At 39.0% G+C, this 23,439-nt stretch overlaps 1 protein-coding gene across 2 annotated transcripts in view; it reads left to right on the forward strand.

Moving 5' to 3' along the window:
- Positions 1 to 23,439, forward strand: part of Tpk1 (thiamin pyrophosphokinase 1) — a 297,093-nt gene that overhangs the window by 98,579 nt on the left and 175,075 nt on the right. For both annotated transcript variants that reach the window (XM_032906648.1, XM_032906647.1), the window contains one exon: positions 4,655 to 4,724. In XM_032906648.1, the coding sequence (XP_032762539.1) occupies positions 4,655 to 4,724 (70 nt within the window). The remainder of the gene's footprint in view (positions 1 to 4,654; positions 4,725 to 23,439) is intronic.

Genomic DNA, 23,439 nt, shown 5'->3' on the forward strand with positions numbered 1-23,439 from the left:
GTCTTCAATAACAATAAGGGAAGAACACCCACATATACATGGAAGTTGAACAATGCTCTACTCAATGATAACCTGGTCAAGGAAGAAATAAAAAAAGAAATTAAAGACTTCTTAGAATTTAATGAAAATGAAGGTAAAACATACCCAAACTTATGGGACACAATGAAAGCTGTGCTAAGAGGAAAACTCATAGCCCTGAGTGTCTGCAGAAAGAAACAGGAGAGAGCATATATCAGCAGCTTGACAGCACACCTAAAAGCTCTAGAACAAAAAGAAGGAAATACACCCAGGAGGAGTAGAAGGTAGGAAATAATCAAACTCAGAGCTGAAATCAAACAAGTAGAAACCAAAAGGACTATACAAAGAATCAACAGAACCAAAAGCTAGTTATTTGAGAAAATCAACAAGATAGATAAACCCTTAGCCAGACTAATGAGAGGACACAGAGAGTGTATCCAAATTAACAAAATCAGAAATGAAAAGGGAGACATAACATCAGAATCAGAGGAAATTCAAAAAAATCATCAGATCTTACTACCAAAGATTCAACAAAACTTGAAAATCTGCAGGAAATGGACAATTTCCTAGACAGATACCAGGTACCGAAGTTAAATCAGGAACAGATAAACCAGTTAAACAACCCCATAATTCCTAAGGAAATAGAAGAAGTCATTAAAGGTCTCCCAACCAAAAAGAGCCCAGGTCCAGACGGGTTTAGTGCAGAATTCTATCAGACCTTCATAGAAGACCTCGTACCAATATTATCCAAACTATTCCACAAAATTGAAACAGATGGAGCACTACCAAATTCCTTCTATGAAGCCACAATTAATACCTAAACCACACAAAGACCTAACAAAGAAAGAAAACTTCAGACCAATTTCCCTTATGAATATGGACACAAAGATTCTCAATAAAATTCTTGCAAACTGAATTCAAGAACACATCAAAACAGTCATCCATCATGATCAAGTAGGCTTCATCACAGGTATGGAGGAATGGTTTAATATACGGAAAACCATCAACGTAATCCACTATATAAATAAACTGAAAGAACAAAACCACAGGATCGTTTCATTTGATGCTGAGAAAGTCTTTTACAAAATTCAACACCCCTTCATGATAAAAGTCCTGGAAAGAATAGGAATTCAAGGCCCATACCTAAATATAGTAAAAGCTATATACAGCAAACCAGTAGCTAACATCAAACTAAATGGAGTAAAACTTGAAGCAATTCCACTAAAATCAGGGACTAGACAAGGCTGCCCACTCTCTCCCTACTTATTCAATATAGTTCTTGAAGTTCTAGCCAGAGCAATCAGACAACAAAAGGAGATCAAAGGGATACAGATTGGAAAGGAAGAAGTCAAAATATCACTATGTGCAGATGATATGATAGTATATTTAAGTGATCCCAAAAGTTCTACCAGAGAACTACTAAACCTGATAAACAACTTCAGCAAAGTGGCTAAGTATAAAATTGATTCAAATAAATAAGTAGCCTTCCTCTACACAAAAGACAAACAAACCAAGAAAGAAATTAGGGAAACTACACCCTTCATAATAGTCCCAAATAATATAAAATTCCTCCGTGCGACTTTAACCAAGCAAGTGAAAGATCTGTATGATAAGAACTTCAAGCCTCTGAAGAAAGAAATTGAAGAATATCTCAGAAGATGGAAAGATCTTCCATGCTCATGGATTGACATGAGTAATATATTAAAAATGGCCATTTTACCAAAAGTGATCTACAGATTCAATGAGATCCCCATCAAAATTCCAATCCAGTTCTTCATAGAATTAGAAAGAACAATTTACAAATTCATCTGAAATAACAAAAAACCCAGGATAGCTAAAACTATCCTCAACAATAAAAGGATTTCTGGGGAATCACTATCCCTGAACTCAAGCAGTACTACAGAGCAATAGTGTCAAAAACTGCCTGGTATTGGTACATAGACAGACAGATAGACCAGTGGAATAGAATTGAAGACCCAGAAATGAACCCATACACACCTATGATCACTTGATTTTGACAAAGGAGCTAAAACCATCCAATGGAAAAAAGATAGCATTTTCAGCAAATGGTCCTGGTTCAACTGGAGGTGAGCATGTAGAAGAATGCAGATCGATCCATTTTTATCACCCTGTACAAAGCTTAAGTCCAAGTGGATCAAGGACCTCCACATCAAACCAGATATACTCAAACTAATAGAAGAAAAAGTGGGGAAGAATCTCGAACACATGGGCACTGGAGAAAATTTTCTTAACAAAACAACAATGGCTTATGCTCTAAGATCAAGAATCGACAAGTGAGACCTCATAAAGCTACAAAGCTTCTGTAAGGCAAAGGACACTGTCGTGAGGACAAAATGGCAACCAACACATTGGGAAAAGATATGTACCAATCCTACAACTGATAGAGGGCTTATATCCAAAATATACAAAGAACTCATGAAGTTAGACTGCAGGAAGACAAATAACCCTATTAAAAAATTGGGCCCAGAGCTAAACAAAGAATTCAAAGGTTAGGAAAATTGAATGTCTGAGAAGCACCTAAAGAAATGTTCAACATCTTTAGTCATAAGGGAATCGCACATCAAAGCAACCCTGAGATTCCACCTCACACCAGTCAGTATGGCTAAGATCAAAAGCTCTGGCCACAGCAGATGCTGGTGAGGATGTGGAGAAACAGGAACACTCCTCCATTTTTGGTGGGATTGCAGACTGGAATAACCATTCTGGAAATCAGTCTGGAGGTTCCTTAGAAAGTTGGACATTGAGCTACCTGAGGACCCAGCTATACCTCTCTTGGGTATATACCCAAAAGATGCCCCAACATATAACGAAGACACGTGCTCTACTATTTTCATAGCAGCCTTATTTATAATAGCCAGAAGCTGGAAAGAACCCAGATGCCCTTCAACAGAGGAATGGATACAGATAATGTGTACATCTACACAATGAAGTACTACTCAGCTATCAAAAACAACGACTTTATGAAAAACATGGGCAAATGGATGGAACTGGAAAATATCATCCTGAGTGAGGTAACCCAATCACAGAAAAACACACATGGTATGCACTCATTGATAAGTGGATATTAGCCCAAATGCTCAAATTAACCAAGATGCACAGAACACATGAAACTCAAGAAGGATTACAAAAATGCAGATGCTTCACTCCTTCTTTGTAAGAGGAACAAGAATACCCTTAGGAAGGCATAGGCAGGCAATGTTTTGAACAGAGACTGAAGGAACACCCATTCAGAACCTGCCCCCCCCCCGTGTGGCCCATACATATACAGCCACCAAACTAGATAAGATGGATGAAGCATAGAGGTGCAGGCTGACAGGAACCAGATGTAGATCTCTCCTGAGAGACACAGCTAGAATATGGCAAATACATAGGCGAATTCCAGCAGCAAACCACTGAATTGAGAATAGTACCCCAGTTGAAGGAATCAGAGAAAGGCCTGAAAGAGGTAAATGGGCTTGAGACCCCATGTGAACAACAGTGCCAACCAACCACAGCTTCCAGGTACTAAGCCATTATCCAAAGACTGTACATGGACTGACCCTGGGCTCCAATTCATAGGTGGCAATGAATAGCCTTGTAGGGGCACCAGTGGAAGGGGAAGCCCTTGGTCCTGCCAAGGCTGGATCCCCAGTGATCAGGATCATTGTTGGGAGGGCGGTAATGGGGGGAGGATGGGGAGGGGACCACCCACATAGAATGGGAGGGGGAGCAGCTGGGGGTTATTGGCCTGGAAACCAGGAAAGGGAATAACATTTGAAATGTAAATAAGAAATACCCAATTTAATAAAGGTGGGGGAAAAAGTAGCAATAAAAATCCTTTCTTGAAAATTGATTTAATAATTTAAAAACAGTAATCTTAATACATATAATTATTAATACAATACTGATATTTGACATAATTGAAATGAGGTTTTATAAAGTGAAAGAGTGTTGAAGGAATGTCACATACAGAAGAAAGGTAAGAATGAAATATTTGGGGAAAGGTTGAGGGCAGGTAATGCTGTCACAGAAATGCTTATGTGTAATTCCCAGAGACAGAAAGGCAGACAGGATGGAAGACGGAAAGTAATTGCATTAGGATGACTTAGATTCATTCAGAACTTGAGAAAGATGCTTCCTCAGCTTTGGGAAACATAGGTTGCTTAGGCATAATTTTCAAGTTCGAAGCATCAGAGAAAAGGAAGGTCTTCAGTGCTTCCAGAGAGAAGACAAAGGAGGCACAGAACAGTGAGACAGGCTTCCACTTGAAAGTACCACTGTTCCAGTGGCAGTCCAAAGGCAGGCAGCATGTTAACAGCAGAACACCTGACTGTCAGAAGCTCTGTCCTGCTGCCTTCGTAAGCCGGACCCAGCTTCTGTAATCAAAAGGGACAAACAGTTGGAGAATAGGGTAGCACCCTCTCCACCTCTGTTCAGAAGGACTGAGAAGATACAGAGGGTCTGTGGTGGTTCTGTCTTCCTATGTAGAGTCATTTGTAAGAACAACAGAAATACCATAAGGTAAATGTCACCATCCGGGGTAGAGTGGCTCTGAGTGTTTGCTTTTCAGTGATGCTCACACAAGAGACTGCACTGCCATCTTTACTGACATGCCTTGTTTTCTTTTTGTTGGAAGCTCTCTTAAGAGCCTGTGCTGATGGAGGTGCCAATCACTTATATGACCTCACTGAAGGAGAAAGAGAAAGGTAAGCTCCAAGAGGTCAGCATGCTCCTCACTTCTGCTGCTCCTTAACTTTAGTTGTTCTATGGTTGTTGTTGTAAAAATATAAAAATAAAAAAAGGTATAGTTGTCTTTTACCTCGCTGGGTCACACCACAGTGCCCCAAGATATCTGCTAGAAATCTTGGCGGAAACACATCCCGACTCCTTGGCGGCCCAGAGTCTCCTGCTGCTGCACACTTTCCTACACTCAAACCGTCACATAAAAGAACACACAACACAATAACCTTTGACCCAGTTGATAAGATATAATTGCCCACCTAAACATACAAAGCCCAGTACCATCCGTCCCTTAAGAACACTTGTAACAACCTGTAAAGGTACAGTGTGGAATCTTAATGTCACCCGCCATATTGTCCTACCAAGGCTTCTCTCCCTCCTGTCTCTTCCTTTCTGTCCTAGTCTCCTCCTCTTCCTTCAAACTTCTCTCCCGCCCATCCTTCCTTCTCCTCCAATGGCAGGCCTCCTTCTATCTTGTACCTCCCTCACCTGTGACATCACCCCACGAATGGTAACTTCGTTTTTCCCTTATTTTCCTCATAGTAAACCACCTCTGTGAGAGTGCTGAGCCGGATGACCATGATTTATTCCTCTGAATGAGATTGCTTAGAGCTAGGACCAGCCTTTTTCTTGTTTTTCAATTTCTATTCTTTTACTTTAAAGCCTACTTAAGTCACGTTATCATATATAGAAATCTATGGGGGTTTAAAGGTTGGCTGAAGGAAAGTCTAAAGTAGCTATTTATGTTGGTACTAATACACTTTAAATGAATAAACACTGAACTCCTAGAAATGAACTAGTCTGCTGTGGAAATGTGAGGGTCTATATTAGTGTTGACTAAATCTCCGTAGGACTTTCTGTTTCTTAATTTCTTCTGAGTCACAGACATATATTTTTGCAGAGAGGCTATCTAATGAATTGCTCTCTGCATTGTTTTGGTTTCCTGACCTTTGTATGGTGAGAGATTTTTTGATGAGAAAACATGTTTGATAGAAACAGATTTTCAAACTAGTTCAGATATGCACATGTTTGTAGACCCACTCATTTGGAAACAAAATTTCCTGGTGTAGATGTGAGTACACAGCTTGTGAAAACTCAACATTTGTGAATACACTGTTCAATCATTCTCGTATGTGTTAGTAGCTGTATTGAAAGGGTTGGCATTTGAGAAATCACCTACTTGCTTCCAAAACAAAAATAAAAATGTTATGGCATAACAGGCCCTGTGTGGGCATTAAACATATGTGGTTTGAAATCATGTATTTTTCTTTGTAACATCTGAATGTTACAGCTCTCTAATACCGGAGGTGCAGTGGAGAGCAGCTGGTTGCAGATTGTGGAGAAGTCCTGTTTCCTTTGAGATCAGATGCTATTGCTAATGTCTGGAGACTGGCTGTGGTTATCAAAAAGGCAATAATAGTGACAGCCTAGGACCATTAAATTTCATCTACTTGTTTACTACACAACTTTGCAAGTTTCTCTAATAAATACCTGAGATGGACAATGTCTGAAAAACATCCAAGTTATTTTAAAAAGCAACTTGGCACATAGCTCAGAATAGGGAGTCATGTCATGGGGGCTCAGGTTATAAACTATAAACTGGATGCTGTTTGTCTCATGCCTATAGCCTGGTTTCTACCAAGTAGTTGGCACTTAAACACTGTTTCCCTAATAGTAGACATAACTCAAGAACATATTTAAAAGGATGACTTGGGAAGTATTAACTCTGTACTTTGCACCTATTCCTTGGTTATTAGAACCATCTGAAATGGATATGAAGAATTACAAGTCTTTATATTGGATATTTTTTGTTCATATTTCAAAACATTGGTTTTAAAAACAAATAATATTATTAATTTACTTTATTATTTTATTTTATTGGATATTTTATATGTATTATAACATATTTCAAATGTTATGTCCTTTCTACCCTCTCCCACTCCTGAAGACGCTTCCTCCTGGCATTCCCCTACACTGGGGAATCTAGCCTTCACAGGATCAAGGGCTTCTCCTTCTATTGATGCTAGACAATACTGTCCTCTCCTATCTATGTGGCTGGAACCATGGGTTCCTCCATGTGTATTCGTCAGTTGGCAGTTTAGTTCCTGGGAGCTCTAGTGGAAGGAGGAGGTCTGGTTGGTTGATATTGTTGTTCTTCCTAAGGGGTTGCAAACCCCTTAAGATCCTTCAGTCCTTTCTCTAACTTCCCCATTGGGGTCCATGTTCTCAGTCTGAAGGTTAGCTGCAAACATGCTCATCTTTATCTATAAGGATCTGGCAGAGCCTCTCAGGAGACAACCTTATTAGACTCCTGTCGGCAAGCATTACTTGGCATCAGCAATAGTGACTGGGTTTGGTGGCTGCATATAAGATGGATCCCAAGGGAGGCAGTTTGTAGATGACCTTTCCTTCAGTCCCTGGCCCACTCTTTGTCCCTGTATTTCTTCCTGTGCGTATTTTGTTCCTTTTTCTAAGAACTGAAGCATACACATTTTGGTCTTCCTTCTTCTTGAGCTTCATATGTTCTGTGGATTGTTTCTTGGGTATTCCCGAGCTTTTGGGCTAATATCCACTTATCAGTGAGTACATATTATGTGTGTTCTTTAGTGATGTGGTCACCTCACTCAGGATATTTTCTAGTTTCATCCATTTGCCTAAAAATTTCATGAAGTCATTGTTTTTAATAGCTGAATAGTATTCCATTGTGTAAATGTACCACATTTTCTCTATCCATTCCTCTGTTGATGGACATCTGGGTTATTTCCAACTTTTGACTATTATAAATAAGACTGCTGTGAACATAGTGGAACATGTATACTTGTTAAATATTGGAGCATCTTTTGCATATATGCCCAGGAGTGGTATAGCCAGGTCCTCAGGTAGTACTATATCCAATTTTCTGAGGAATCTCCAACCTGATTTCCACAGTGGTTGTACCAACTTAAAAATCCCACCAACAATGGAGGAGTGTTCCTCTTTCTCCACATCCTTGCCAGCATCTGCCTTCACTGGAGTTTTTGAACTTAGTCATTCTGACTGGTGTGAAGTGGAATCTTAGGGTTGTTTCTCCGATGACTAAGGATGCTGAACATTTCTTTAGCTGCTTCTCAGCCATTCGATAATCCTCAGTTGAGAATTCTTTGTTTAGCTCTGTACCCCACTTTTTAATAGGATTATTGGATTCTCTGGATTCTAACTTCTTCAGTTCTTTGTATATATTAGATATTATTCCTCTATCGGATGTAGGATTGATAAAGATCTTTTCCCAATCTGTTGGGGACCAGTTGGTTCAAGTTCTTGTCATATAGATCTTTCACTTGTTATGTGCAATTCACACCAAGGTATATTATATAATTTGTGACTATTGTGAAGGGTGTTATTTCCTAATTTCTTTCTCAGACTGTTTATCCTTTGAGTAGAGGAAAGCTACTGATTTGTTTGAATTAATTTTATATCCAGTCACTTTGCTGAAGTTGTTTATCAGGTTAGGAGCTCTCTTGTGGAACTTTTGGAGTCGATTAATTATACTATCATATCCTCTGCAAGTAGTGGTGTTTTGACTTCTTCCTTTCCAATTTGTATCCCTTTAACCACCTTTTGTTGTCCTTTTGTGTTCTGGCTTGGACTTTGAGTACTATATTGAATAACCTTGAGTTATGGTTATCTTTTCTGATTTATCTAATTTTTTCTTTGATTTGAACAAAAAGAGAATTGTCCTAAACATGTCCATGTACTTCTCCTGTCTTACTTTGCTTGGGACTTGTCTCATGGCTTACCTTGTGCACAGGGTTATGCCTGTTCTATTCTGAACAGATGAATCCATGCTTAAGATCCTGTGCTGTGCCGGTTACTGAGTAGTATTAATGGAGGACAACAGCATTCCTTATAGCAATGCAGTCCGAATACCAGTGTTTAGCGACGTTGATTGGGCACCTAAGCACCCCTCTCCTTCCAGCCTGCTGCAGCTTGTCTCAGTCACTGTGCTCCTGACTATAAATCACAATGTCCCATTCCTATTTTACCTTGATTTAGAGTTGTAACGACTTATGTCTTTTACTAGATTATAAATTTCAAGTGATCTATTGCTTCTTAACTTGGCATAATGCCTTTTAATTATTTACTCTCTCGTTTTATCTTGTGAAGATGTGCCTTATACCCTTCACTGGGTGGTGAGCTGCTCGATTTTGGTAATCACACTTAATCATCTTTGCATGCCTCTAATATCCAGTGCACTAATGAGCATCTGAAAACTTATTGAATTAATGTTCTTTCATTGATAAATCAACAGAGATGTCCCTGAGACTAAGCTATTTTTTAGCAAGGGATTTCTCACATGTAAAATCAGATTTTAGTATGTTAATGCTGAAGAAATATTTCATAATTGCATATATTATATTCTGTACTATTATAAACTACATAATATGAATGTTTTATATCTACAAATATTTATTTTGCTTAAAATTACTTAGCTTATGTTTTGCTTATGACAGACTGCTACACTATTTTGCATTCTAATTCCTATCAAAAGCATCTATCTTATTCTGAGCAAGGTATTCAGATTTGAATCCATCAACAGTTTGAGAACAGCATATACTATGTACAAGAACAGTCTAAGAAACAGATATGACTTGATGGTGAGTATTGTTTTCATCTTTGTTTCTCAGTAAATGATCCATACAGAAATTTGAATAGGAAGTCTTACGGGTTAATTTTATGTAAACATTATTGTAGGTACCTGTGATGCGTAGGAAGGAACACTGTAATTTAAAAGGCAGGCATCTCAGGGATGCGTCTGCATTCATAAAAAGGTTCTCTGCTGAGCTCTCTTGTGCAGTGATACGACTGAAGGAAAGTTTGGTTTAGTAAGAAAAGCAGAACACATCTTGTCCTAATTATCTTAGTGTTAAGGTTTCAGAGCAGAGGATATAACTGAGTGGTGCAGTGAGCTGTTTCTCTAGAATGCACAAGAGGTAGCACTGGAAAGAGTTCCCTTTTCAAACTTTCAGCTTTTTCTATGCTTGCAAGTCTCCTCTCAGCAGATTGGCCACACAACTGTCATAGATCCACTTATCCCTACTAAACTGCGTTCCAGGTAAACCAGGATGAAAATATATAACCGGGGCCTGGGAGAGAGCTTAATCAGTACGGAAGGCCTAAGTTCAGGTCTCTGTACCCACATGACAACCTGAGCTAGAGCTCTAGATTCCACATGTTATCAGGAGAGAGCTAACTCCTGCAAGTTGTCCTTTAACCTGTGCACTGACATCATGCCATGCTCCCCAGTACTCCAAACAAACAAACAAACAAACAGACAAATGCCCCTCCTATCAAAAATGTGAAAGACACTTGATAGAGATGTCTGTGTTCCACATGCATGTACTTGCATGTGCGCCTACACACACATGTGCACATAGACAGAAACGTACATACCACACCAATAAGAATAACAAATAACTAAACAGCATCCATGAGGGCCACTCCCTAAGGCAGATTTTAAAGTCTTTACCATCATAACTAACTCATCTAGTAGCACATGTCCTTTATGCCTTCAGAGAAAGTAGTCACATGCCATAAATAAGTCAACAGTCTCTCCTATCTGTTTCATGGCAGGGGGCAGTTTGCAGGTTGGGAATTTTGTAGTGCAGTGCATTCCACTCAGTCTGAATGTGCGGCTACACTAGTGTAACGCTTCAGGCCACTTGCAGTGCTTGGGTTGCCATTGCTTATGTTAAGGGCTTCCAGAAGACAGCTATGGGGTATTTAGAGAGATTCTGATAAACGATAATGACCTTTCAAAGGATTAGTAGAATGAGCATAGGGTAGCTTGGTGAACACCTGATCAAGTCCAGGGGGAGGTGGGGAGTCACACACGTATCCTCAGAACTGTTAATACACATACTTGTACTATATATACAATGATTTCAAGCAGTTTTCAAATTATGGTTGCATTGTAAGATGTAGTGCTTGACCCTTAATTCATTTTTATTTTGACTTTAACATTGGTTGGGTATAATTTTTAGCTGTAAACTTGCAGTTTAGTTATCTTTGAAGAAATGTATAGTTCTGTACTCACTACCACAATCAGGAATAAAACATGTTTTTGTCCCCAGAAGTTGGGTCCTATCTCTTTGAAATTGACCTGTAGCCTTCTCGGCCATGTAGAGTTTCACATAACAAACTCTTGTACCTAGCAGTTCTTTGGGTTAGATTTCTCTCCCTTACCAAATACTTGTGCATTTACTCATATTAATGTGTATTAGTAGTTTGCTGTTTTTGCTGGTGTGTAATCTTGTAACAAATGTGGCTTGATACATTTGTGTATGTATGCAACATAATTAAGCCATCTACGCTGACTAATTTTTCTGAACTTAACCAAACTACGGTGCTATAGGCATATCTACTAGAAATGGTGAGAGTCACTAAGCCAGCACAGCTGTCTGACACAGTTCCAGTAGTCACTGTCATTTCTATGTCCCAATTTTGTGTTTTGGTGTCTGTGTCATTCATTTTTGGGAATTTTCTGCATTTTGATTAATTTTATGTTCTTTGTCTGAGAAAATTATATCTTAGTCTTTTTAGAAAAATCATAAAACTAACTTTTTCCAGCCCTAGTTGAAAGTCTTCCTTACGCCCTGGAGATCATTAAGCACAGATAAGCACATAGTAGATGAGGCCATTACTGCAGGAATCTTCTTCGGGCATCTGCCCCTGAGCAAACTCAATCAGTGTAATTGGTGCAAGGTAAACAGGGACAATTAACAAACTCACTGGCCAGGAGGACAGGTTACAGATTCAAGGCCTTCCCTTTACAATAAGGTTAGAGCTCTCTGAAGATGTAGTTTAAAGATAGGGGTTCACACAAGGTATGCCCCTGGAGGAATAAAACTCAGTGAATAAGATAGATTGACTAAAACTTCTACTTTATAGCATAGATGATGAAATATATTATAAAATGAGTTAGGTATTTAAATTCATAAAAGGACTAGTTCAGATATTTTCTGTTTGTCTGGAGTGCTTTCAGACTACAAACACTTCTAGCCTAAAAGAAGGCTGTCATATAATGTGTGTTTGCTTTGTGTGTAATTCTTTGGATTATCTAAATTGAAGTTATAGGGCTGATAATAAAAGTAAAATCTGTGTTGTTGTTTGTACTTTCTAATTGTGACTGAACTTGTCAACTTGGACATAAAATGAAAAATTAAACACATAATCCATGCTTCTTGGATAATCATCAGTCTGTTTTTGTTCTGTGAAACCTGTATAAATAAAGAAGCAACGTGGTTGCTAGTTGGTCAGAGCTACGCAATTCCTTAGACCAGTGCCTGTTCCCTTCCTCCCCTCAATGACTCCTTATCTCTTCTGTGGGCCCTGTCATTAAACCAGAGCCAGGGAAGACCCCTAGCACTAGGGTCATCTGGAGAGAGGGAACTTAGGTGAGAAAATACCTCAATACAATGGTGCTGTAGCCTAAACAGTCGGGATCTTTTCTTGATTTAAGAATGCACCGCTGTGGTCTGTGCTACCCCTGGGTAGGTTGTCCTAAGCTGTAGAAGACAGCAGGTTGAAAAGGCCATAGAGAGCAAGCCAATAAACAGCACTCTTCTGTGGCCTATCAGTTCTTGCCTCCAGAGTTCTTGTCCTTCTTGAGTTCCTACCTTGGCTTCCCTCTCTTATACACTGTGATCCAGACATGTTAGCCAAATCACCCCTTGGCTCCCAGAGCTGCTTTCAGTGATGGTGTTCACAAAAGCAACAAAAAGCAAACTACAAACCACCCCATTCCTGCATCTACCTTTTAGCTGGCAACTGCCGCTGCTTCTCAAAGGCTTCTTCTGGATGTTCGTTAGTTATACAGATTAGAACTAATGAAAGGCCTGGAAGGTGTCAACACTGACGGTAACAGAACTGCTTAAAAAGACTCATGTAAATGGCCTGTGGTTTCTGTATTAGTAAAAAAATTGCAAAGTCTCGGTCAATTCTATTAGATATTCTTATAAGACAAGACAATATATACACCTTTTTATGGAATAAATTGATGTCAAGTATTTGAGCATAAATTTTGAAGTCAATAGCCTTCACAATATGAAGAGTTACTTTCCCCTCTCTGGAACAACGTGCCTTAGTGATGGGATCTATTTTACTGCCTTCAAGTACCTCAGGTACAGAAAGAAATGCAGTTTTCACTATTCTTTAATGTACGTGGGAAGAGACCTGCACAAGCTTTCCTTTGGCAAAGCAAGTATGTGGTTCTGCTTAATTTGTACAAAGTACCCTGAGCAGTAATTAGTCATTTGCTACCATAAGTTTCTATTATAAAGTATTTATGCAGTCCAATCACTGAGCTCTGTAAGCAGGCCAATACTATTGGATCCTTGAATCAAAATGATGGAAGGGTGAAATGATTAGCACATTTAAAAGTGTATTTACTCCCGAAATCTTGGTATTAAAGAACCTTACACAACAGACTGCGAGGTATATTTATCTTGAATTATTGATTAGATTACTTTAGTAATATATTTTAGTCGGTTGGTTATCAAATGCTGTAAATCACAGATCTCAAAGTTATCGTGCGTGGCTTTGAATCATTTGGGGGTACAAGAAGAGGGACAAATGTGTATGCAAAGGGCTGTGTTTGTCAGATCATTCCTGAGCTTGGAATAAATTCTTAGAGCGAGATCACTTTTAGCAGCTGCAGGAAGTCAGTTTACAACTAAATTTAATCAGAGGCATTGTTTTTTATGGCTATTCTATTTCATAAAGTATGTTCCTGACAGAACCCTTTTCCCTTCCTGCTCTGTGGATGGAATTCTCAGAAATAAATTACCAGCTGTTGATTGTTCAAAAAAAAAAAAAAAAACCTGGCACTATTTCTCAAAAGTTTGGAGTAACATATGGCTCTTTTAATTTTTTTTCTTGACAAAATAGTGATTGGGACCAATTACAAATTACCCTATATTCTGAGTTGGATTTTTTCTTTAGTTTCTTTAAATGATTCTGTTATTTTTAATGATGTATATTTAATTGCAGGTGCATATGTGCATGTAAGTACAAGTACCCAAGGAGGCCAGAGGCATCACATCTTCAATAGCTGGAAGTATACATGATTCAGAGTCACTTGACATTGATGCTGGGATTAGTCCTGGGTCCTCTGGAAGATCAACAATTAATATTTACGGTTGAGTCTTCTTATCCAAGTTGTTTTTTAGGGAGTCATAAGATAGCCTCTGTCTGGCTTCTCATACACACTTATACAAGTCATTTATATGTGTGGTTGCAAACTTCTGCTGTGATTTTCAATTTATTAAAATTGGAGGTTTGTATTGATGGACAAACATCAGAAAAGCAACCTTAATTCTAGGGTCAATGTCTTTGTGTATGGCAACACATCACCATAGGCTATGGCATTTGAGTTGAAGTTCCAACCGAAGCAGCCATGTCTCCTATTACTAGGAAACAGAAAATTGACAGGTGGAATTCTGTTTACTCAAGGGCTCATTATAAATTTTATGGTAAAATATCCAAATGGCATGTATACTCAGGTGAACCTTGACATACCTCTGCAATCCAGGGTAGGGATCCCTGAAGCTTTTTGAGTTGTTTTCCTTATGACCATGAGTTTTGCCAATTCTTTTATTCAACTGGCATAGAGTATAAACTTTCTTTCAAAACCAAGCTTCAGGGTATATTTCTCCATAAACCTTTACTGATAACTAAGGAAGAAAACTTCCCTAATCATCCTTTACCTTGATGCCCCATGAAGTTGAAATTGATAACCATGCTGTTCTACCTAACTGAATAGTTTCCTCATTTTAGTTCTCTTTGAAAATAATCTTAACAGTCAGGAGCAGATGATGGAAGTAGAAATTAATTATCCAGTACCAGAGGATCAGCATTGAGTATATTCATATAAGTAACATTATGCAGGAGTATATGTTCATACACATACATTGTGTGTGTGTGCGTGTGTGCGTGTGTGTGTGTGTGTGTGTGTGTGTGTGTGTGTGTGTGTGTTTAACAAGTAATGAAAAAAAGAGGCTATTAATTTTAAAGAAAGCAAGGATGGGTTATATAAAAGGGGTTGGAGGAAGGAAAGGGAAGGGGAAATGATATATTGTTATCTCAAAAATAAAATAAATAATTGTTTAAAGATCCTTAATATAGATTTAAGCATTAGGCTTGATGGAAAGAGCCTGGCTGAGGAGAAAAATGTGGCTTACACTTAAGAGCATGGGTGTAAGCTTTTCAAAGAAGAGTCCCATGGGGCTCAGCAGTGGCTATATTAAACATTTTGGTGTCTCAGCTTGCAACCTAAAAAAAAATGCTAAGAAACCCTTTTGTCTTTTCTCACTCTTTTTGATAAGTGCAATGTTAGGGTGGTTCCAAGATGCCGTGGATGCTGCTATTTGATAAAATGAAGCTATGAGTCATAAGGTTGCACAAGGACATTAAGACCCTGCTTTGAATGAATGGGGTTTCTTAGGGCATTCTTGAGACACTGGGGTGTTTTAGTTAAGAAAGGGGAAAGGACAAGGATGATTTCTATTTTAAATTTTTTGTTTGAAATATCTCTGTATTAAAGGAAACATCAACCTCCAAAGTAAATTGTCCCTATATTCTTTATTGTCAGCTGGAGAGGAGCTCCATGAGAAGTTGTTTTTGTCTTCCAATGTCCCCATAAATTTCCCTCTATGGGAGGACTGGAGAATGGGTGTAGAAAACATAGGATTTAGAGGAAGCTGGTTGGCAGACCTACAGCCATGCTCACATTCTAAGAACTGAAGAGGAAGCCTTGCACTTAGAGGAGTGAATACTGGATACTCAGTGCTTGAATTCCTATCCATCTCTCCTTTCTTGGACAGGACCATGTGGTCAGCAGAGCTGAGGTTCTGAGGGCACATCTGCCTGTGTTCCTTTTCCTAGGAATGTAGGGTGGCTTATTGTTGTTTGTTGTTTGTTTGTTTGTTTTCTGGAGAGGTATATAGCTTCCACTTATACGTAATGGAGGTAAGTTTCTAAGCCCATCAAAAAGGACAGCCAAATAAAAGATAGAAAACAACAATTGCACAATATGCAGAGAGTGAGAGACTGTAGCAATCAGTTCTGAATGGAATGTCTTCATCACATCCCTCCCCTCAGGTTCAGGGAACAAAGGAAGTGGAAAGAGTTCAAGATCCAAAGGGGATGGATGAAACCAAGTTAACAGTGTTTTCCAGACACAATAGGACTGATGCAGATATGAACTCAAAGAGTCTGTGGCAACATTCACCGGGAATGCACAGGTTCAAGCAAGCTGGGGTCCCAGTGCTGAAAGAGGATTTAGGGTGGGGAAGGGAATATGAATTTCCATCCCTAATCAAAAGGCAAATGTATACAAAGGAAAACTTAATTTTCTCTAATGGAACCACAGTGATTATATAAATCTTGACACAAAAACTATATCTTTCATCTTAAAGAGAGTAAGAGTTTATGGCAGAGCCATTTTGATTGACCATAACCCAGGAATACAGATTTCGGTTACCCAAATCCCATGTTCCAGTGTGGAAGAAGTTTCACAAAGCATATATAGTTTTAAAGAACAGAGAAAGTCATGAATCAGGGCGAGTTTAAAATTCACTCAAGGTCCATCAGAGAGGCAGCCACACTGAGATGGGGGAAGCCTTCCTGTAGACTCAATATGCTGTCTGATGGCAGGCCTAGCCTTTGGGTTGTTGAAGCAAGTTGCCTGCTAAGTTAACAGATTATAAAAGGGTTTTATATATCGTCACAAGACAGAGAGCCAGAACTTAGCCAAGGTAAGGTAATCAGCCTCTGGACCTGCAGCAGTCTGTCCCTCTGCAGTACTGAAGTGCTCATTAGCCAGTAAATCTCTGCACACCCAGATTCCTTGTAGTTTTCATTCACATGAACCACACTGAAGGGTAGGCTTCATGCCCAGCAGTAGTTAGCCAAGACAAAGTGAATTCAGTGATTGTGTGTATGGCTGTTTCTTATTAAAGCTGAAGTATCCACAAATGTCTACCCACATTTCTCTGGCTCTTAATGGTAAACCTTAAAGATAGTTTATAGCTTTATTACCCTTATTTCTCCGTCCACACCCACTGCTCTAACTTAATGGTGTCTTACTGTGATACAGGATGCTCTGGTTAGGGTTTGTTTTTTTTTTTTTTAACTTATTATTCTTTTTCCTATATTTTGTACCTTACATTTTAATAGCTTTAATTTTTATTTTAATTAGCATATTTCCTTATTAAATACTACGGGGCATTTCAAACAACGTGCTTTAGTAGATTCTCTTGTACCTTTCCTCCCCCCATTCCTCATTATCCCCTAGATCTGCCCTGTAACTTCTCCGGAATCCCTTTCCCTCTTTCGTGTTACATGTGTCCTCTGACCTGTCAGCACCTTCCTTACCCCACACTCTACCCTCTTTCAGTCTCCTTTCAATTCACTTAGGCTTTATTCATACTCACACACACACACACACACACACGCGCGCATACGTATACACATGTACACATTAGAGCAAAGGATCTAAATATGAGAGAACATGTAGTTCTCCCTGTCTTTAGGCCATTTTGCTTAATAGTATACTTTCCTGTAAATAGATTTTAATAAACTATTAATTGTTCATATGACTTGCTAGTTCCCCAACAACCGAGAATAAGTTCTAGGGATTATTTAATCCGTTCTTGCATAATTACTGTGGGATTACTCTTAATCTGTATATTTATCCTCTAGACTGTTAATTCCCACGTGCGCTCCCAAATGCTTGCTGTTTAAATCTCGCCTGGGCTGATTCTGCTCCAGCAGTCTGTCCTGGAGAGGCATTTCCCTCGGGCACGGGCTCCTGGTCCATCAGGTCTAATGCAGACCTGTTATTCTCCTGTCCTCCTTCATGAACTTTAATTGCTCTGTTTCTCACCTACAGACAGGAGTATGCACCATTTCCTCAATCTCTGGCTACCACGACTTGCCCGCCATGGTGGACTATACCATGGGAATTTGAGTGACATTGAACTCTCCCGTCCTTGAGTTGCTTTTGTCAGGTATTTTGTCAGAGCAACAAGTAACTGATCCATAGAGAAAGCGACGGGTCCAGCCTGGCATCTCTGAACATGTGTGTCACACTTGTTCGCATCTAGCGCCTTCCTTCCTTCAACGGATCTCCTTCCTTCTTCCCTCGAGCTGTCTCCTTTCTCTTCGTTAGTTTGTATTCTACTACTCTCTTTATTTTCACCTCTTAGGACACCTTATATCCCTCTCATGATCTTTATGCTAGCTTTGGTACCCACAAACAGGCATATACACACATATTAGGTTCTGCATAGGAGAGAAAAAGTGGCATTTGTTTTCTGCATCTGGCTTATTGCACTCAATTTTCAGTTTCATCTATTCTCATGAAATGTCATCTTTATGTCTGTTCAGAATCCCTTGTATAAATTCAGCATATGTTCCTTATCTTTTCATCTGCTGATTGACATCTAAGCCAATTCTGTTAACAGTTAGTGTAACATGGGTGTGTAATTCTATCTCTGTGAGACTTTGTCTTGAGTCCCTTGGGTCTATACCTGAGAGCTTCCAGCTGGGTCATATGGTATTTCTGTTTTCATTTCTACAAGGAACTTCCACATTGGTGTCTATCGTACTGTACAAGTAACAAATTAAATAGGTGGATCTTAAGAAATACAAATAGACAATGCCTATTGAAAAGTTGTTCAATATTCTTTGCCATGAAGGAAATGCAAATTCCAATTTGTTTCAAGTTGCCTCTTACCCCACTAGAATGGCTGTGATCAAGAAAGCCAATGACAACAACTATTTGAAAGAGGTAGAACGAGAAACTTTCTTCAGTGCTGAAGGGCATTCTTTTGTTCCAGTGACAGTGAAAAGGGATGAAGTGGCCTCCTGCCATGCATATAGAGATTAAAAACAGTTCCCCTGCCTTCTGGGAAAATGAGCCTTCCACAGAGTAGGACAAATTGGCCTTCATGGATAGGCAGAGAAAGACACAAAGTTGGATGGGACAACTGGGTGTCCACTGGGGAGAGTTGGGGCAGTAGGGTTATATGATCAAAACACATGGCATACAGTTCTGATATAATTTTTTGAAGTATATTAGATGTGTAATGCTGCCCTAATTTTATAAAGGCGTATTGTTAATGAGAAAAGCAGCTGTACTGTCATTTTGCAAGTTTCCCTAACTAAAATTTCTTGTAGTTTTGATCCCCTGATATGTAACCTCCTGTGGTGCTTTTTTTTTTAAACAAAACAAAACAATTTACAAAATCTTTTGATTTAAATTTTTTTCTCTTGATGAAATAATATTGAGAGACTTGCATGCTCTGAACTACTTAGCCTATATCTTGTAGGAATCAAAGGAATAAAAATACTTTCCATTCCTCTTTAATAATTATTTATTTTTATGCATGTAAGTGTTTTGCTTGCAAGTATGTCCGTGTAGCATGTATGTGCCTGCTGTCCTCTTGCGGCCAGAAGAGGGTATCGGATCTCCTGGAGTTACAGATCACTGTGAGCTGCCTATGGGTGCTGGGAACAGAACTCAGGTCCTCTGCAAGAGAAGTACGTGCTCTTAAAGGCTGAGCCAGCTCTCCAGCCCCTATGTTCTCTAGTTTTATACATAAAAAATTTCATAATTATAACCCAGAGCTTTGCTTTAATAATATAGTGGCAAATATTTTTTTAAAAATTAAAATGAAAATTCTGTAGATTTTTTTGCATTTTTATTGCAAAACAATCAGCCGTATAAACAAAAGTAGAGAAAACGAAGTTTGCTGACTTCTGGCACAGTAACTGAAAAGGCAGCTGAGCTTGGCAGCTCCAAGGCAGTTTTCTTTGTGTGATCATTACTCCTTTACTTCATGTGCAATCCACTTATTTATCACTGTGGCCTCTGGTGTGTATTCAATTTCTTCCTGCCTGGCTGTCCATTAGTTGGTTATTAGTGACTGGAGAGCAGTTCCCTCTGTTAGGAACAAGAAAAACAACTACAGTTTCTGTCATCTTAGCATTTTATCAGTCAGTGAAGAGACCATTCTCACATAATACAGCGGTCTGATGATTCCTGTTAGCAGTAATCAGGCTTTCAGAGAGATTCCTGTTTGTGGCATTAGCACTCTAAAGCATTGTTTGCTGGCATTCAGGAGTGGCAGTCCATTATGCTAATGCCATGATGAGTTTCTTAGGAGAGAGTCCAGTTAGTACACACAGTAGCAAAGAAAACCAAGCCAAGTCACTTCACCAACAACTTCACTAGACTGTTTCTGTTTCTCTGGTGACAGATGAAACTGTTTATTAATTTTAATACTCATGCATATTAAGATAAAGAATACAAAGGTAAGCTGGCTTATAGAAATAATATATGTGTTCCGTAGGATTCAGCTCGTTAAGTCTATGGTTCATTGTTTTTATAATACGTGATGTTGAGCCCAGGGCCTCACTCTTCCTCTGCAAGTACTCAGACCCTGAGCTGTATCCTCAGCCTTTTTCTTGTTTTGTTTGGAGACGGGTCTCATCGCTGCTGGGCTGTCTTCACTGTGCAGCACAGGAAAGTCTTCAACACAGGCTCTTCCGGCATCATTCTCAGAGGAGCCGGAGTTCAGGTGTGACAGACAACCTTGCTTGTCTGGGTGCTTATTTTCTTTTTTAAGACTTGTCCTTATCCATCCCATTACCTCTAACCTTTATGGAAATAATTAAAGTTCGTTTTCATGAATTTGAAGAATATACAAAAATACAGAAAAGTTTAAATAATAGAAGTGGAAAGCACACTTGTATAAATCACCTCTGTAACAGTTAGCCTTTCCTGTGCTTGCCCTAGCTCCCAAGTAAGTTCAGACTTAGTCACTTATAATGCTTATGGGCTTAGGTTAGCCTTTCTCCCCACCTAGCTCAGAATTTACATTATCCCATTTATACTGTTCTGTGTCAGCCACATGAGGAGAGGCTATTTCCCTCTCCTCAGTTTCATACATTCCACTTCCTCAGAGCCAAGGTGGCAAACTTTCCTGAACCTGACTTTTTCCCAGACTTCTATCTCCATGGAAATTCCACCTTCTACTTTCCTCCTTTACTGCTGGCTATTTAGCTCTTTATTGGCATGTGATGCCTTTACATAGTACACAAGAAATTATCCCTACAAACCATCGTTATTTCTTCTATACAAATTTGTTTTGAATTTTTAAGAGTTACATTTCTATAATATTGAATTCATATGTTCTTATATATATTAAAACATATGTTCTTTTAAATAATACCTATTTACTTAATATATAAACATATATGACATTATATATAGTTTTGACATGACCCTTTGCTCATTACACACATCAGAAATATATAAAGTTCATAATGCTTTATAAATAAAACCTTGATGAATAAAACTTGATGGTGATTTTAAATATAACTAAACTTCTGGCAATTAGATTGATTTTTTAGTCTAAAAACATGGACCAAATTCTTAGTTAAAAATAATTTAAATCCAGTTTGGCAGTTTTCTCTCCAGAACATCTATCTTTCTCTTTATTTTTTTTAACTTAGTACACTGTATCCTTTTTATTCTGGTGGTTCAGAAGGTTTTGACAATTTTACTGAGACATGAAGTATAAATATATAGGCTGTGGGTAGAGTAATGACCAACAAGCAGAGGGATGGAGAGCTATATAAACAGTTAGGTCCTGGTTACTAACTATTGTAGGGAGACTCTTCTTGTCAGTAATATATGGAAACTTTCAGAGGACTACAGTGCATACGTCTTATTCTACAGAGCTGAGTCTCTGCTCTCATTAAGCAGCAAACATCCTTAGAAGCTTACCAACATACAAATAACTAGTGTTTGGTGACTTCTTGCTAAAATGAAGGGAATGCTTTTATTTCTTTAATTAAATTGAAATAGCCTTTATTCTTTGAAAATTTCATACTTGAATAAAATGTACATTGATAGTACCTAGATCTCTTTCCCCTTTTAGGTTCTTCCCAAACCTCCCCTCTCACATTTCTGTCCCAAATTCATGTCTTCATGTCCTCCTTTGATGCTTTTTTATTTATGTTTTGAACATACAAAATCCAGTTAATAATGTCTTTACACTCTTGGTCATGGGGGCATCTTCCGGGGCATAGATAATGTATTAACGGCCATACTATTAGTCACTCTAAGGAAAGTTAGTCCTTACCTCCCCAGAAGCCGTCAACTGCCAAGAGTTGCTTTGCCAGGCAACTTCAGGTGCCTCTCCGCCTCCATGCTGGAATTTCTGAGCATCTTGATCTTGTGCCTGCAGTGTGTAGGTAAAGCACTGCTTCTGTGAGCTTATGTTTGCAACAGTCACATCATAGTCACAGCACAGCTTTGCACGGTACTCCCATCACGGCCTTGCTCTTACCCTTTATGTGAATGTTCCCTCTCTGGGTGAACACAGAGTTACTTACTAGCAACAGCATTTAGAACGGTAATACATGTCTGTACTAGCTACTACCTACTCCAGTCAGAAGCTCCCTGACCAGGACTGGGAGCAACACGTACGTATGGCTGTCAACATACATATTTAGAAAGCAGTTTTACAACATGCACATTCAGAAAAATAACATCAAGGCTTTCTCTCTTAGGGCCTATGACTTCCCTAGCTATTAAAAAACAAAACAAAACAAAAAACATATTTTTAGGCTTGGAATCTTTTCTGTAGTAGAAGGGGCCTCAAATTCAATCACAATAGTAATTGGTCACTTCCTAAACACTGTGCCACTCTTACACCAGTGTCACATTCTGTCTGGCAGTTCACAATCGTATTGTCCAGCTCTGGATAAACCATTGATATGTTTTCTTCTCCAGAAACCTGCTTAGTACTTCTATCACTGTGACAGCTGACCCTCAGGCAAAGGTTCTGCATCAGCTCAAGAGTGTTTCTCTGTGTCCTGCACCAACATATGTGGTGTCTTTAGCCATATGTTCTTAACATTAAGTTATGGTGGGAAGAACAAGAGTCTTAGCAACTGCCTGTACTGTTAGGGGTGCCTCTGCGAACGCTCTACCCAATGACTTCTGGGAGGCAACGCATGCTGGCACTGAGCTTTGTGTTCAGTAACCTATGTGAAGTGTGCATGAAGAAGCTATTTGGGAACCTATGGTCTTGGAATCCAAAGTGTGTGTGTGTGTGTGTGTGTGTGTGTGTGTGTGTGTGTGTGTGTGTGTGTGTGTCTATGTGTGTGAGTGAGTAGTAGACCATATGTGTTGTGAAAGAACTGGAAGAAAAAACAGGGAGCTAAGGGTTTAAGCAGGAAGGGGATGGGGCATGAAAGGAGAAGGGGTATACTACATATTAGCCAAGACTAAAGATGTAGAGAGAATTCTTGTAAAACTCCAGTAGCTTTAAACAAATTTTAAAATCAGTTTTCTCCAATGGAAAGACACAGGGTATATCAACCACTCCAGGGCAAGCCTTTAGTTAAACGACATATAATGGACTCTACAGTTTTGTGCTGTGCTGTGTGTGTGTGCACCTCTGTGTGTGTGTGTGTGTGTGTGTGTGTGTGTGTGTGTGTGTGTGTGTGTGTGTGTGTGTTGTACACACTTGCTTTCATTTAGTTACAGCTTGGGAGCTTGAGGGGTATTTTTATTTTCTTGGTTTTAGGGTTTGCTGTATTTTCTTATTTTTTGAGAAAGAAATAAAA

The sequence above is a fragment of the Rattus rattus genome, chromosome 6 (genome assembly GCF_011064425.1).
Source record: "Rattus rattus isolate New Zealand chromosome 6, Rrattus_CSIRO_v1, whole genome shotgun sequence".
NCBI classification, from domain to species: Eukaryota; Metazoa; Chordata; class Mammalia; order Rodentia; family Muridae; genus Rattus; species Rattus rattus.